This window comes from Acipenser ruthenus, chromosome 6 (genome assembly GCF_902713425.1).
Source record: "Acipenser ruthenus chromosome 6, fAciRut3.2 maternal haplotype, whole genome shotgun sequence".
NCBI lineage: Eukaryota > Metazoa > Chordata > Actinopteri > Acipenseriformes > Acipenseridae > Acipenser > Acipenser ruthenus.
Window position 1 is genome coordinate 35,452,999 of NC_081194.1, and position 18,409 is coordinate 35,471,407.

An 18,409-nucleotide genomic window follows, 5' to 3' on the forward strand; every position below is an offset into this window, starting at 1 on the left:
CATGTTGCATATTGTTTCCCAACAACAAGATTAGCTAGCTACCAGTAGCCTACGTTTCTTAGAAAAGATTACCACCGCATCAGGATCACACTCACGCACCATCTCTCACCCCAACAATGAGCTGACTAGCTCGGTAGCTTGCTATCATTACTAAATTTGATTCCAGCTAGATTATAACATACAACAAAGTAATTGCAATTAAACAAAACAACCAGTCTCAATGGATAATGTTAGTGACACAAATTGTCTTACTTCTCACCACATCGCAGTTTCTGTCCTCAACGAGTTGAACCGAGAGCGCAGTCAAGCGGTGCAGTTACTGATGCTTTCAACCTGCACTGAATGGACCTTCCCTGGACTCTGATGTTACTGCCGCACGCTAATACAAGCTACAGTATGCCCAAACACATTTTGAATTGATGCAACTGCTTATTCGTTCCAGTTACTATGGCATCTGTAATCTTATATGATTTTTTTTCTCATTTTCCATGTGTTTTCCAGGCCTGGAAGACTAGTCTTTAATTTATCAGGTTTTCCAGGACGCGTGGGACTACAAATAAACAGACCCAAACAAATATGGTTTTCAAACAGGATTTAAAAGATTCAATTGTGCTAGCATTTCTGTTATGAATCAGGAGCAAGTTCCAAAGACGAGAGGCATTATAACTAGGGCCCTGTGAAAATTAAGATTTCGCGGGCTGCGTAGAAATCGTGAAATTAGCCCAATACTGCGATTTTTACAATATTTAATAAAAATAATTTCATAATTATTTGCATTTCATACAAAAAACTGTGCAGTGATTATGTCATGTGACTAATGCAATCTATGCGGGAAATTAAAATATTACACACTGTAAACAAGAAAATGAATGTCTCTAAAAAGGATAAAAATGTGTCTGCAGCAGATCATGTAAAGCAGTATCCAGTAGAAGTTCTATCCCTTTTGAAAAATTGGACAACCAAAAGTTACAGAAATTCTTCAGTGTAGCAAATGGTGGAGTGATTCCTTCATCAGCCCAGCTGAGACGTGAATACTTACCTAAAGTTGCCGAGTATCACAAGCAGGAGGCTGTGTTGTCCAGTGGTTAAAGAAAAGGGCTTGTAACCAGGAGGTCCCCGGTTCAAATCCCACCTCAGCCACTGACTCATTGTGTGACCCTGAGCAAGTCACTTAACCTCCTTGTGCTCCGTCTTTTGGGCGAGACGTAATTGTAAGTGACTGCAGCTGATGCATAGTTCACACACCCTAGTCTCTGTAAGTCGCCTTGGATAAAGGCGTCTGCTAAATAAACTAATAATAATAATAATAATAATAATAATAATAATAATAATAATAATCATCATGAGATGAATGAATATATATATATATATATAGGGCAACAGTGTGGAGTAGTGTTTAGGGCTCTGGACTCTTGACCGGAGGGTTGTGGGTTCAATCCCAGGAGGGGGGATACTGCTGCTGTACCCTTGAGCAAGGTACTTTACCTAGATTGCTCCAGTAAAACTGTATAAATGGGTAATTGTATGTAAAAATAATGTGATATCTTGTAACAATTGTAGGTCGCCCTGGGTAAGGGTGTCTGCTAAGAAATAAATAATAATAATTATTATATATATATATATATATATATATATATATATATATATATATATATATATATATATATATATATATATATATACACACACACACACACACACACACAGATAGGATAGATAATGTTCTTGAATGTGCTCCCCCTGAAATGCAGAACTGTTATTTTTAGCACCTGAAATTCCCTCTTTTTAAATCCTGTTGCTTTATTTGGTACATGTACAGATTTTAAACCCTGAGAGGCACAGCATTAATTACAACTGAATTTTAACATTCTATTGTCAAAATGAAATACAGACATCTAGTTAACAATGAAATGTGTGTACTTCTATGCAATAACCATGTTTATGTATTTAAGTCCTTAGAAATTGACAACAGTGGAAATCATACTTTAATGTAAATACATTTATTTTGGGAAAAAAAAATACGAACACATTCTAGGCTCTGGAACAAAAAGAAAAACAAAAAAGAAACTAACAAAAACACATTCTTAAAGACAGGAGCTGTGATGAACTTAAAAAGGCAACTTGATGATGTTACACTTATTGCTTATAAACTAGCACATTTTTTGTGGTGATGATACAATTAGAAAATTTGACATGCACTACATTTGAAAAGAAACTAAACAAAACAAACAAAAAAAGCTTTATCTACAAATACTTTCATGATTTACAATATTGGCTACTGATCTGTATAATGGAGTCTCAGATTTGGTAAAGCGGTATAGTGATGTATGAAGGCATCTACTTCTGCGATCACCTGACCCCTCATAATTAAACATCTCAAAACAAACAAAATAAACGTAATATGTAGGCTAACCTGAGTTAGGCTTTCTAGCATAAAGTCCTGGAAATTCTCAGAATGTTAAGCCAAAAACCCTACAGACTAGGCATCTCATAGATCCCAAAAAGCTACCCAATATGCCATGGTTTTAACATTAGAACAAACATTAATGAACAACTCCAAATATTTAATGTACTTATTCAGGAAAGAGTATTTCAAGAAGACAAGCTTCATGGAGCCCTGCAGCAGAAGACCAAAACCAACCATTTAGTCCTTCTAGAAACAAAAGCCTTCCTCTAGAGGCGCACACTAAAACAGCCCCTCCAAATGTGCCTTTTGCAAAGAATTCAGAAGTATGTGCAAATTTGTGTCTTCATTAATGTGAACGACTGTATCACATTGTTATCCTGTTTTCTCTACAAAGAATGGAATATTTGCAAATAACAGTAACTTTAAGACTATTTCCCACTCTCTGGCAAGAAAGTCAGAAAAAAGCAGCAAGCTTCAAGAGAAAAAAAAGCACTTTGTTGCTGCACTGAGAAGCCCTCTGAGTCTCCAGAATGTAGTGTGATGTCTTCCTTCTTGCACAACTTTCTGCTCACTTTTCTTTTTTTCCCCTCTTAAATAAAGTTAGTCATAATTGTAGTGAAGCTCATGTGTCTGGTCAAAAGGGGCAAATCTGCAGGGACCTCATGTCCTTCTATGCTGTGTTTGACTTGCTCAGTTCCTGCCTGATTGCTGTAGATGTAAAGACAAGCAATTAACTGCATTGTATAAAAAGTGTTTGTGTGGTAGAATACATGACAATGGTAATACTTAACATGCATGTAAATCAAATACTTTAGCAAGTTAATAAGTATAAAACTTGTACTTAAACAAGTTAAGTGCTGACATTGTGGCAGAACTAATAGACAGCATGTAGAGACAGTCAGAAGTGATGAATGGAAAGCATTAAGCACACGATTAAAAGATTATGAAGCACTGAATAACCCTATGACATTTCTGTGGTTTAAGCAGTATGCTCTCCAACTGTTCTATTAATTAGCTGTTCTATTCTTTTGAAGGTACTATTTCCTGATATACAAAGGGGGGAGGGGGGGTTCAGTGTATTCTAATTATCGGGATGGAAATAAGACTCCTATTGCACAGCAGTTTCACCTATTCCATGTTTTAATACGAGCTTGATTAGCCACAGTGTATAGATAACAAGCTAAGGTGTGTCTTACTAAAACCAGGAATCCCTGAACTATTGTAATGCTCACAATTAAAACAAAGTACACAGGGCAACAACATTAACATAAGCATTGCTTTCACTGGAAACAATTCCTCATAAAGTCTTAAAGCTTTTGATTTCAATGATAAACTTACCATCAATAAGTTCCTCTTTCAGTTTTGTCAGTTCCTTCCTCATTTCATCTAAAATATCCTGTTACATAAAATGTAGTATATATTAGGCAAAATGTAATCCTGGTTTCTTAATCTAATCATCGGTGAAACAGGTATTAGCAATTTATCACAAAAATACATTTGAAATGTATTTTTGTTTACGACTAAGTCGCCCAGGATAAGGGCATCTGCTAAGAAATAAATAACAATAATAACAATAATAATAATAATAATAATAATAATAATAATAATAATAATAATACAGCTGTGTATCAAATTTGAAGCTGTACAAAATCAGTGGGTGGTCTACCATTAACAAAAAAAGCCAAGGTCATCTTCCCCCACCCAGGAGATGTGTCAAGCCTGAAAAGTTGTTTTAGATATAGACCACATGAGGCCATGCGAATACTTATCCATATGATACCATTATTAACAAACTCATGTAAAATGTGAAGCCAAAGCTGTTTGCTGCAAAGCCGTTCTGGAATGTTCTGTAATTAGACTGGCCCCTTTAAACCATTTTCCAGAAAATCTACTTTATTTACAATTAATTCTTAAGCACCTTAGTTAAGATATTGGTCTTTGAATTGATTCCATAACATTTTAAGCAATTCCCTTGACATTTGCTGTATGTAAAGCCCATCTATGCAGCATTTTGCTGTGTTCCTAGATAGCATGGATATGAATGACCTATAATGAATGAACACTTATCTAAGTCCAGAAGGCTAGGGAGTCGCAGGCTTTGAACGAAAGGGAGGGATAGGCACAGTACTGAAAGCATTGGACACACCCATCTATCTTAGTATACACACAATAATCAGGGGTTCAGCATGCAATACATTGTGCACAAAAAAAACTTAAACACATCATCAGACATGTGTTGAAGAGGTACAATCCTCACTACAGTCCAATCAAATAAGGCAAGCCCAGTAACATTTTAAATCTCAATTTACACAGGCACACACATATAAAATTAACACCTTCAAATAACTAAATTTAAGTAGTTTTCTTTTAACTGCCTGAGTAGTGGTTGCTCTTATTTCTATGGTATTGTATATAGAGATTCACAACTCTATACCTGTTTCAATCTGTCATAGTCCAGCCCTTCTGTCGCCACCCCATTGGCACTTAGGGACCCAGTTACCGTTGGTGTGGATTTCGGTCTGGGAAACAGAAGAAAACATGTGAATGTGTAAGTATTTTATATGTACTTGTGCAATGGTCATATTAACAGAATGTACACAATAAATGCATCAGCTTGACTTAAGTAGAGTTTAGAGTATTGTGGGTGTCATGTACAAAATAAAGTGACATTTTCCAAAGCTCATTCACAATTACACACACACCACAGCTCCATGTAAGATAAATCACATTAAAAAAAAAATAAAAAAAGCCTTTCAATACTGAGCACAGTTGAAACTATATGTACTTAATTACTAGACCCTTACAACAATTTTACTAACAAACAGGATTAGTTGAATTAGTTTGTGTCCACACATATCAAAATCATAAGAGATGCAGTTACTCACAGGTCGATATGAGTGAACATCAAAGTCTACCAAAGACACCTGTACTAGATTCGTTTTCAGTTCAGTGACAATGTGGGGAATGTCTCAATTGCTGTATAGAAAGGCAGCCACCAGCAACATTATCAGCAATACTAGTAAGGTGATTTATTACGGTACTCAGGAATATCTGGTTTAGTTGTACATTTATTAATACAATGGAGATGTTTGTTGTTGCCCTGCTTGTGTAAATAGTGTGTGTGGGAATGTAAGGTTGGCAGGGATGGGGTTAATTCTGTCCCTGCCAACAATCACAGGTGCGGCCATTCTCCAATTAGGTAATTGAGTGCTAAATGGAGAATGGCCACCAGTATAAAAAGAGGAGAAATCATTTGTGTGGGGGAGGGAGTTTGGTGACTTTTGACCTGTGTTATGCCCACCCTATACTAGCGTATTCGCTCAAGTAAAAGTCGAGCCCCCATTGTGAGGGTGCGATTCGGGTATAAATTTTTAAAATGTTTTCATTTGTTATTGAAACAGATGGTAAGCTTAGTGAAACAGAAAACAAATTAACTCCTGAAATCAAAACTGTTGTTAGAGTGCATTTAAAGCGTTAGTTTTCCTAAATATGTGTATTTAGATATCCTGACAGGGTTTGAGTGGCAGATTTGCAAAAATAACAAATTTTATAAGTGTTTCTACCTAGAACCGCCAGACGCATCATTTTGACACGTATTACAAGAGAGAAATTAGAAGCATTTGCTCTGGCAACAAGGGCAAAAAGGATTTGCCCACAACAATGTCAATGGAGGTTTCCACAGAAGCACTCTGCTGCAGGGTCACGCTGTAACAATCAATGGAGGTGCACTCTGCTGCAGGGTCACGCTGTAACAATCAATGGAGGTGCACTCTGCTGCAGGGTCACGCTGTAACGCTATAGCCAACTATATACGTTCCCAGAAATTAGAACCAGTTACTGTGCCAAATATACAAATATCTAAAATGAATTGACCATAAGGTTGCAATGTTTAGTTTGTTTACAGCAATCATCCAGTACAACAAAAACAAAAAAAATACAAGACGTGGGCTACAAGCTCAGTAGCAAAAAATATGCACATTTAACCCTTAGCTGCCGACGTGCTGTAATTTCGTAACTTTTGTTACGATGACAAAACATGTCATATCTCAGCCGTCCAAACAGCAATGTTGTTTTTTTTTAAAGTGTCGGTCATAGCCATGACTACGGGGCTTGTCATGAAACCATTGGTTTAGGGCTAGGGTGGGCGGGACATATGATATTTTGATTACAAGGATGAGTCTCTGCTGGCGCCATTGTGACTGAGTGCACAGCAGATTCAAAGTTTTGTATCTCCGGTTTTACAATCCCAAGAGTGCTAATCTACATATCATCTAAACAGTAAGTACTTGGGCAATTAGCCATATTGTTGTTTTATTTTTTCAACTTTATATTTGTTTTTTTTGTGCAGAGTACATCTGCAGTGTTTTTTTTTTTTTTTTTTGCTGTGTCTTGTGTGTGTGCGCGCTGGCTTGCTGGGCAGGGCTAACTTTTATGATGTAGACAAGAGCAACTATACTCGAGCAAATACTGTACGTTTGCTTGTTTTGTTAAACCTGCTATTTTGGCCCCCGTGCCAGTTTATTTGTTCCTGTGTGTGTTTGTGAATTAAACATGTGCATATGCACTCAGAAAACTGCAGCTTCTTGACTCTGAGTCTCTTTCCTGCCAATACCATCTGGGGCCACAGCGCAATCCTGTTACAACATACAATCCCCAAAAAAAGAGATTTCCCTGATTTCACAGAAGTGAGTTATAAAACAGTATTACCATCATGTTTATTGGCGAAAGATTTTAAAAACATACTGTAAACCCATCACTAAGCAAGCGGCAATATTTTACATCTACAAAACAATTCTTTATGGTTTTTACTCTCTTGAACATCAAGTCTAAAATGAATTAAGGCTACAATTGAGCCATCTTGAGTGTGCGACCCACCCAGACTCTGCAAACAACAAACAAGAGGACTTTGGTTTGTCTTTTACTCAACATCGTTGATGACTAAAGAGACTATTTTTTTCGTATTTCATATATATATATATATATATATATATATATATATATATATATATATATATATATATATATAAAGTCGTGCATATTCCCTAAATACGATATTAATACCTAAAAGTGTATTAGAAATGTAACTGGACTAATACAAGCAGTTTGACGCAAGGAAGACATAATACATCTATGTCCTGAGTGGAAAAGGACATTAAACATCAAAGGATTGTGAGTTTTAAGAGCCAAGACACACAAATGATCTCATGCGAACAGCTACCTAGCAGAGAGAAGAGATTATAAATATTTAAGCAAAACTAAACATTTTGCTCTCCACATTGATTGATAAACTAGTGCCACTCTGCTAAGCCAAGACACAACTCCAGGACTCTGACTGAAAACAGGAACCAAGAATAGAAGAGAAGCTGCATGCGAGGAGACGACCAAAGGCAAGAGAGACTTGAGGCCCGGCTGGAGGACTGCCGTAAAACTATCAGACAAACAAGTCTGGGTCTGCTGTACACCTTAGCCACAGTATCCAAAATAAACTGTGCCCTGCTGCCTGCGTAGCTAAAGATTCAGCAAAGAGGACAGAGCGGACGGGTGCTGTTGTGGATCTTATCGGGACTGACGACTTTGTTGCTGAGTTTCTGGATCCTAGCGGGGATTGAAGACCGTTGCTGACAGGAGAGCCTTTAATACTGGACACCAACAGCTTAAGTTCCAAACCAACCGACCAAGAGTCTAAGCTTCAAGGAACTGTTGATTCCAGTTGCATTTTTCTCGCATGTAATTAAATTAATTAAATTGTAACACATTCACATAGAATTGAATTATTAATTGTTTGCAAATCTTGCGTGTGAAATAACTTTTAGTGAAACTTGAAGTAACTTTAAAAGTAATCTACCTCATTGTTGTATGAAGAATTTATTTTAAAAGTAGACTTGCTGTATCGTTAAACTATATACTATTAGTAAGCTTAATGGGATCTATTCTAAATAAGTGTCTGCACCATTTAAGTGTGTGTGTGCTTGTGTGTATTAACAAGCTACTAGATATGTCACAGCCTGCGTGCTGCTGCTGCTGCTGTGTGTGTGTGTGTGTGTGTGTGTGTGTGTGTGTGTGTGTGTGTGTGTGTGTGTGTGTGTGTGTGTGTGAGTGAGTATAAGCTGGATCATATTTCACTGACCTGCTAGCTGCCAGTGTTAGACTGGGGAGTAGACACCGTCAACTCACTTTTTTGGTGAAATGCTATTTTTCACACTCTCTTCATTGTTAGTTATCTTGAATAGTACCCTATTTTATTTCTCCTACATTGTGCGGATACCAAGCTTTTTCTATTTTGTGGACAGAATATATTTTTTCTCGTTTTAAATAACCATTGTCTAATCCTAACATTTTTAAACAGTATACCAGACACTTAGTGCATGCAAAATAACTTTTTTTATTATAAATGTTTAAACAATTTTTGGGGGGACCAGTTAGGAGATGTGAATAGTCAGATTGCTTTCTGGCATCCGGCATTAACATTTGTGAAACTCCAGTATTGCCAGATACTAATATTTCTCAAGAACAGACAAGGATAGCCCTCCTAGTTTACATAGTGACTTTTTCTTTATTCTGGGCAGGGAACCTTCCATAGAAAATTTACCCAACAGTAACAGCATATGTGCTACTATTAATTCCAATTATTATACAGGATTATTGGTAGCCTAAAACTTAGTTCCAATCTCCACATAATATAATTATTTAATGCAAATAAAGATTTCCCCACCCAACTAACAGTATAATTTTTCATGGACCCAGGCTCCCTAAATAATATCTATATATCAATGTCTTCATGTTTTTAGGTGTAAAATTGTGAAAAGTTCCCCACAGGCTTTGCCCTTGGGCCCCACTGGGTCCCAAAACCCCTTGTGCGTAGGAAAACGCGCACCATTTCTCCACGTTTGTTAACCCTATACCCTGTTAACCCTATAGAGTCCACTCTCTATTTTCTGTAGGTCTAACCCTGCTAGCTGCTGTAACACAGTGCGAGAGCTTTAACTTGTGTTTTGTGCTTAGAAACTAAGAGATTGACTTTGATAGCTGTTTAATATTTGTGTACTTAATAAAATACTACTATTGATTAAACATTCCTTGTGTCTAGTGTAGAGGCCTTCACAGGTCCAAATGAATCAACCCAATCTGATCACGAACTGACAATTATTTATCTAACCGATGTAAAATTCTACCCGATGTAAAATTAAACCCGGATCCGACCCTGCCCGAAAAAACAGTGGCACGCTTTTCCTTTCCCCAGCATAGTATATGTATTGACTAGATACAGTAATAAAGTCAACCTGGAAATCTGGCTGAACTACAGTGTTTATTCCATCATGAACCTACACCGAGGACTGTAAAATGAAATATATAATATGTTTGTGTAAACGATCTGCATGGATTAATGGGGGTCTACTGTATTAACTCCTTTATCTTAAAGGGAGAGCATCTTGATGTTAGGCTATCCTTTGTTTTGTGAGATCTCTTTGTATTGGCATCTCTACATATTCGTGGTTGTGTCTATTCTTACGGTAGAGTTTTAAATAAGTGTATTTGGCTATAGATCTCCCTTCTGGATTCAGCATTCCTAACTTCTCATTCGTCCTACAATTTTTTTTGTTTTTTTTGTTGTGTGTTAGATCTATTGTAATTTCTACAAGCCACAAATAGAAGAAACCTGCACATCGTGTGACTGGAGCGGTCTGGGAGACATTGAACTCATTAACTCTTCTTTGCTTAACTGGATTACAGTTGTTGAATGGCCATTCATGGTTTTTTTTGGAGATCATTTTTTGCTTTTGAGAATCTTTCTTTGACTCTTGCTTCATGGTTTCTTTTCTCTTTGGATTTGTTAAATGCGAGAGACATCAAGAAGTATTGTGTAGAAATGCTCTGCAAACAACAGGATTTTAGACTGCACTTTTGGATAAAGGATCCTGTAGTGGCTTTGACAGACTCACTGAGAGCAGAGCCTGAACCAAACCTGTCACTCCTGCTTGAAGCAGGCCGAATTGAACATTTGTGAAATTGCAACAATGTTACAATATTGTAATAAATTATGTACTATGTTTTAAAGGCTATAAAGTCAACAGAAAAACTATTGCAGAAAAGGAAGAGCAAGCAATTATCTAATATTAGAAAAAATCTTGCTGGTGCAAAAGCGTATAACCTTGAGAGGAAAGGCAGAAACGAATATCTCGTTTAATTAACTGGAGAATGTGTTCAGTCAAGTTTCTTATCAGAAAAAAGTTACTTTAAATTAGGAAATAGTTTTTAAGCCAAAACACAGAGCCTCCTAGGTATTGCAATCTAGGAAAAGAAAAACAGCCCCTGGAGAGAATTAATGCTTGGGTAAATTGAAATAGAATATTTGAACTAAAATAAGTGTTTTATTTGTTTTAAGGTTTTTAAGAATTATAACAGGGAAACTTAAGTCTAAAAATGAGACAATTCAGTGCAAAACTGTGAATTAATTGAAAACCATTGGTAAATGCGTGAAGCTACAAGCCCTTATCAGTAGACTTACTGAAAAAGGCCTCTGCCTGCATGAGCGGGGCAAGTTTTTTTTTTCTCACCATGCTTTACAAAAAATTGAAATTGCACATTGGTTCTCCAGATGTAATCAGTGACATAACAGATAAACCAATCAGAGCGGGGATTTTCCTTATACTACTAGGGGGACGCCAGCGATATAGTGTAGTTACATTCAGTTATGGCTAAAATAAATGAAAAATTGATATTTAGCATTGACGATTCAACGAGGCTTGGATGGAAAAATACTGCTTTATTGAAGACAGAGGATTGAATATATGTTTAATTTGTAATGGGAAAGTTGCAGTGCCAAAGGAATTCAACTTGAAGAGGCATTACAACACTAAACATTCCAATTTTAATGAATACACAGGAGAACTAAGCACACAAAATTGCAGATCTTAAAACGACAGTTATATGCCCAGCAAAACGTCTTCCAGAAGGTGCAGAAAGGATCAAAAACTGTAAGCTACGAAAGGTAAGCTACGAAATTGCTTCATTAATTGCCAAATAACTTTAGCTAACAGAAGCAGAAGTGTTAAAGGGACTAGGAGCTCTTAAAATAAACAAATCCCCTGGGCCGGCTGAGATCCTCCCAATAGTACTCAAAGGAATGAAAGAAGTTATTTACAAACCGCTAACCAAGATCATGCAACAGTCTCTTGACACAGGGGTTGTACCGACAGACTGGAAAATTGCAAACGTAATACCGATCCACAAAAAGGGAGACAAACCCAAACCAGGTAACTACAGACCAATAAGCCTGACTTCTATTATATGTAAACTTATGGAAACTATAAGAAGATCCAAAATGGAAAATTACCTATATGGTAACAATATCCTGGGAGACAGTCAGCATGGTTTTAGGAAAGGGAGATCGTGCCTAACTAACCTGCTTGACTTTTTTGAGGATGCAACATTGACAATGGATAACTGCAAAGCATACGACCTGGTTTATTTAGATTTCCAGAAAGCTTTTGACAAAGTCCCGCATAAAAGATTAATTCTCAAACTGAACGCAGTAGGGATTCAAGGAAATGCATGCACATGGATTAGGGAGTAGTTAACATGTAGAAAACAGAAAGTACTGATTTGAGGAGAAACCTCAAAATGGAGAGAGGTAACCAGTGGTGTACCACAGGGATCAGTATTAGGTCCTCTGCTATTCCTAATCTACATTAATGATTTAGATTCTTGTATAGTAAGCAAACTCGTTAAATTTGCAGACGACACAAAAATAAGGAGTGGCAAACACTGTTGCAGCAGCAAAGGTCATTCAAAATGATCTAGACAGCATTCAGAACTGGGCAGACACATGGCAAATTAATACAGAAAAGTGTAAGGTACTGCACGCAGGCAATAAAAATGTGCATTATAAATATCACATGGGAGATACTGAAATTGAAGAAGGAATCTATGAAAAAAGACCTAGGAGTTTATGTTGACTCAGAAATGTCTTCATCTAGACAATGTGGGGAAGCTATAAAAAAGGCCAACAAGATGCTCAGATATATTGTGAGAAGTGTTGGATTTAAATCAAGGGAAGTAATGTTAAAAATTTACAATGCATTAGTAAGGCCTCACCTAGAATATTGTGTTCAGTTCTGGTCACCTTGTTACAAAAATGATACTGCTGCTCTAGAAAGAGTGCAAAGAGCAGCAACCAGAATTATCCCAGGTTTAAAAGGCATGTCGTATGCAGACAGGCTAAAAGAATTGAATCTATTCAGTCTTGAACAAAGAAGACTACACGGTGATCTGATTCAAACATTCAAAATCCTAAAAGGTATAGACAATGTCGACCCAGGGGACTTTTTTGACCTGAAAAAAGAAACAAGGACGAGGGGTCACAAATGGAGATTAGATAAAGGGGCATTCAGAACAGAAAATAGGAGGCACTTTTTTACAGAGAATTGTGAGGGTCTGGAACCAACTCCCCAGTAATGTTGTTGAAGCTGACACCCTGGGATCCTTCAAGAAGGTGCTTGATGAGATTCTGGGATCAATAAGCTACTAACAACCAAACAAGAAAGATGGGCTGAATGGCCTCCTCTTGTTTGTAAACTTTCTTATGTTCTTATGTTCTCTGAAAAAGTTAGACAGGATTTCGACAGGCGACTCACCCGCTTTGCGGAGATGATTGAAAGACAAAAATTGGCATGGGCTCAAAACTGAAGTTTCATCAGTACATTAAATACTACATTCAACCTCCAACGAGGAACTACATCCTTCACCGGTGGCCTAAGCCGCCAGATGCCTTTCAAAAATTGCCCCGCCAGGAAATGAGCTCCCGGAGAAACAATCTATTTTTACATGGTACACTGAGATGGCTGCCAAATAGACCTTTAAAGTAGAGGGGGATTTCCCCTCATCAAAAAGGTCTTGTAAAAATTGTGGTATAACTACCATGGGGCATGTCATGGGTTCAAACCCACGAGACAAGCAACACACCTGAAACATGCCCTACCTGCACCCATATTGGGAACAGGTAGAGGCTGCCCTGGCGTTTTGCAGGGTGTCAATCACGCTGTTTGATAACCCTAGACTGTTCAAATGCAGCAGTTCAGGGGCCAGACCCAGAGCTGTAGGCTTGATGGGTTGGGGTGCCAAAAAGTGCCCTGTGCCTGGCTGAGCAGGTCACGGCGCATTGGCAGTTCCCACGGCTGGTCGATCAGGAGCGGCATCAGGGAGGAGAACCGAACTCTCCTGAGCCAGGTCCTGCCTGATCTTCTCCAGACATTTATGGAGAACCACAGGGGACAGTGTGCCGACCCTTGAGAGGTCTACCTCTGCTCTCCCGAATCTCTCCCAAGTGAGGCTCACGACCTCGGGATGGAGCTTCCATTCTGCACCGCCAGGGACCACTCTTGAGAAGAGGTCCGCAGCCCTGTTGATCACCCCAGGCAGGTGAACTGCCCTGAGTGGAGGAGGTTCTGTTGTGCCCACAGTAGAAGCTTGTGGGCCATACGGTGGAGACACTCCGGGACCGGGACAGTGCACTTGGTACCGAACAGTAACCTCAGTCCCGGTATTGGTATATATCGTGTTTTTTTGGGGGGGGGTTTTTGCGAATAAAAAACAAACATTAGGATGTGCATAAAAGAAAAATGTAACCTATTGATCTGTAGACAGCAGGGTGTACACCAGTGGTCCTCAAAGTGGTGCCCGCGAAGCCAGGCCATCGTATTCGCGGCAGCTGTTCTTGAATTATGGGTCGTGAACACATTTCTGGCGGATCATAGCATGGGAAAATAAATAAAGCTTTAAACACGTTTTCTAACAAAAGAGTCACAGCAGTCTGTTGACAGTGCGATCGCTTATGCTGTGCTTGTACGTGCAACATATATTTTTTTTTTCCTGAAGGGCCTCTGTGATATGATCAACCAACTGAATATCTGCATTTTCTCTGCGGTAGCCCAATCATAAGTTAGCTCGGTGGGACATAAACTGTGTCAGTTTCAGTTGCAGGTACTGACAGTAAGTTTAACCAATAGGAGAGTCAAATATCTGCTAAGTTTTACGCAGCTGTCCAATCATAAGCAAGCAGAGGCCGTTCACAGTATTCTGCATGAAAATTGAAGGCGAGTAGTGAGTAGCCAATGGGAAAGTGAAAGATCTGACAGCTGTCCAATCATTCTTTAGCAGAGGCGGGGTGTTAATATGCCGGGTAAGCACTGAATTTCACCAACTGTTATTGAGAAAAATAATACTTATAATTAATTTTATATATATATATATTTAATTTCACCAGACAAGGGAAACACCGTAGTAGATTTAGTTACGATTCCACTTTCTCTGAATAATTGTACTGGAGAGGAGCGATCTGTAAAACAGAGTAATGCTGACAAATTTGCCAAATTGAAACAAAGCGAGAAGCTATCTATCCTTGTTTATTTTAGTTTATTCATGGGTATTTGTGTAAACATGCTATTTAAAAATATTTGCATTGCGTATTTTATATAAATTATTGAAAAGAATAAGCGCAGCACGCACAATTACTGCCTGAGACTAGGCCTTATCAGAGTGAGCCAAGAAAAACTCTTAACCACTTCAAAACCATGACGTACGCACGTACGTCAAATGAAAACCCACTTACCTGCGTACGTCAAGTTTCCCATTCTATTCTATGATCGGTTTCTCAGTCTAGCGTTTCAGGTTTTATTCTCTAAGGCAGTGCTAGTACTGTGGAATGTGCAATGAAAGTCAAGGGAGGGTCAGGTGACATTTGTATCCAATTGCGTGTCATGTAGCGATTCCGATCTACCTGTGAGCAAAAGGTAAACATGGCAACGTACGAAGTCTTTCTGAGCAACGGTAGTGAAGTTGATTCGGAGGATTTCGATACCAGCGACAGTGATGCTGACTTATCACTCAGCGATGATGATGAAGAGGATGTGGAGCCAAGAACAATACAAACAGTACAAACAAAAGAGCATGCAGCTACTTTACAGGTATGCCAGCTACAAACGGGAAGCTGTTTGGTTTAAAATGGCAGTGCTGTGATGAAATACTATCAAAACACAGCACTGGGTACAGGCAATGCAGCAGCCAGCTCATGCCTGCGCAAAGTAGCTGTGTACACGCATTTGTGACTATCCCTCCAACACAAGGGAAGCAGAGACTGCAACAAAGGTGCAGGGTCTGCTATGAAAATGAAACCAAAAGACACAAGAAAATGTGCAGTGGTTGCGAAGGCAACTCGGGTTCTGTTGTGTTGAACATTTCAATATATGGCACAGAGCAAGTCGATAATGGCACATGTTTTGATGTTGTTTGATTTGTATTTGATAATTACTGTTTACTGATTGTTATTGTTATTAGCGTTTTTGGTTTTCATTGTTAAAAAAAACAACTTGTTTTTATCTCTATATTGAATATGGGTATGTAGTAGACAGGAGCATAAAGGGTTAATGAACAACACAGTTTAGGTCATTTATTTATGTTTTATTCATCATATGTTAACATTTTATAGCAATTACAGGTTTGAAAACATTATTTTCTAAATCTGGTACCTGGGAAAGGGTTTCATTTTTACATCTGGAGTTGAAGTGGTTAATATATATATAAAACTTTGCAGGGGGGTGAATACTTCTGCAAACCACTATATAACACTTAATATATTTGCTTACGATTGTAAGTCGCCCTGGATAAAGGTGTCTGCTAAGAAATAAATAATAATAATAATAATAATAATAATAATAATAATAATAATAATAATAATAATAATAATAATATATTGAGGAATGTAATATGAAATATCCAGTAACTAATTTTTGTTGGATCCTCTGAAGTACGTGCATGTGCTGCCAATTTGAAAAACAGAAAAACAGTGCTTGTTTGAAAACTATTTAAAATTCTCTAAAAACATTGGATTTCAAATATTTTTTAAATTTTTATTATAAATAATATCTATTTTCATTTTACATTAAACATGTTTTTCAAAAGTGCATCTTATGACTGTGGCCATAAACGCGGGTTTAAGGCTGTTTTATATATCGGTAAGTGCAGAGACCCGGGATTTGGAATAAAATGAATTACCTTGCTTTTAAGATTTAATATATATATATATAAATAAAAAAAATACTAGTGAGTAATGTTATAAACTATTTGTTTATGTATCTGCTTTGCTTTTTTTTCCCCTCACAACTTAAAAGTACCAGAACTGCTGCTTTTTTTTTTTTTTTTTTTTTTTTTTTTATCTGATGAGATCAAATGCGATAGGTCCAGGGGGAAAATAGTGTAAAATTACATTGTCCAGAACTGTTGGCAGATAGTCTTAAAAAATAAATGTAAAAACTATTAAAATAGCACCAATACAGTTCTTAAATGTTTGATGCTATACAGCCATCCTTTTTAGATTTTTTTTTATTAGGAAACGATTCCACACATGTGACTTTGCTGTGCAGAATTTAAGCAGCTCAGCTTCTGCCATATTTTCTTTTGTGTTAGCACTACTAGCATTAAAAGTTTTCGCAGGATGTGATTATTTCCTGAATCAGTTAAACCAAAAATACTGGTATTATTGTTCAAATATTATTATTATTATTTATTTCTTAGCAGACGCCCTTATCTAGGGCGACTTACAATTGTTACAAGATATCACATTATTTTTACATACAATTACATTTTTTTACACATTATTTTGACATACAATTACCCATTACTGGAGCAATCTAGGTAAAGTACCTTGCTCAAGGGTACAGAAGCAGTGTCCCCTACCAGGGATTGAACACACGACCCTCCGGTCAAGAGTCCAGAGCCCTAACCACTACTCCACACTGCTATTGTATTGCCTGATCAATATCTCAACATACCGGTAGTATCGGTATTATCGCACACCCCTACAGTGTACAGATACAGTTGTACAGGTGCTGCCTCAATCTGCTTACAGATATTGACAGGGCGAGTTAAGACCCGAGCGAGACCGTTTTGGTACCAGATCGGTGACTTGAGCACCGGTCGGTAGCGGACTGGAACCGGGTTGGGTACTGGGTTGATTCGCTTAATATCACATAAATAGGTAAAATATATACAGATATAAGAAACAATTGTACTTATCTGAACAAGGCTCTCTGTCAGGTCAATCTTGAAAGGAAAAATGACACTGAGATCTGTGAGCACAGTCCTTTTTGATCCCTCGGGGGCAGTGTCACGGCAGCCTCACAGGCTTGGTGAGCAGCTTTGGTTTACAATATTCAGGATTCGGGTCTTTAGGAGGTAAATACCAGTTCGGTAATGGTTACATTTCGTACTTGAACAGGAACTCAATTTGAATAAATCTCCATTAAAAAGCTTTGAAACAAAGAGACAATATTTTGTTGTGCATATTTGTCTCAACAAAATAATGTAAAATAATTCAATTTAAGCTGAATTAAAAGCAACACTGATTAATATTTCTAATATTTAGTGAGTACATTTATTCAACTTTGGTATATCAGACGCAGTACAAACTGCTTGCTTCACGGGGGGCACAAGGCCGCAGCGTAACGTAACAAGCAACAGGCTGTAGAGCACACAAAACGCGTAATTAGGAAAAACTATTACAGCGATTATTTAAAATATCACATATAATTTGTGTAAAAACACAATAAATGTGAAATATATACAGATAGAAGCAGTCTTGAAAGGAAAAATGGCACCGAGATCTGTGGGCCAGTCCTTTTGTGCCCTCGGGGTTGGGCCATCACCGTGTCACAGGCTCGCTGAGCAGCTTTGGTATACAATATTCAGGTAAATACCCATACGTTAATGGTTACATTTTGTACTTGAAAGGGAAATGTTCTACCACTTCATTTATATATCCCATTACACGATTTTTTAAATAATATTGCAATCAATGATGACTAATTTTAACCACCTTAAAAAAGAAAGAGAATGTGTTGTGTGACAGAGATCGAATGATTCTTGGTGTCAGATCTCCATCCCGACCTGTGAGGCACTGTGTAAAGGGAACAGAGTACCCTGGACTAAATGGCATGACAGTTTATTCCC

The 18,409-nt window shown here is 37.7% G+C and overlaps 1 protein-coding gene across 4 annotated transcripts in view; it reads right to left on the reverse strand.

The window, feature by feature from the left end:
• Window positions 1-1,981: 1,981 nt before the first annotated feature.
• Window positions 1,982-18,409, reverse strand: part of enah (ENAH actin regulator) — a 203,447-nt gene continuing 187,019 nt past the window's right edge. For all 4 annotated transcript variants that reach the window (XM_059025350.1, XM_059025352.1, XM_059025349.1 and 1 more), the window contains 3 exons: window positions 4,842-4,926; window positions 3,746-3,803; window positions 1,982-3,115 (listed from right to left, as the gene is read on the reverse strand). In XM_059025350.1, coding sequence (XP_058881333.1) covers window positions 3,078-3,115; window positions 3,746-3,803; window positions 4,842-4,926 — 181 coding nt within the window. In that variant the 3' untranslated portion in view covers window positions 1,982-3,077. The remainder of the gene's footprint in view (window positions 3,116-3,745; window positions 3,804-4,841; window positions 4,927-18,409) is intronic.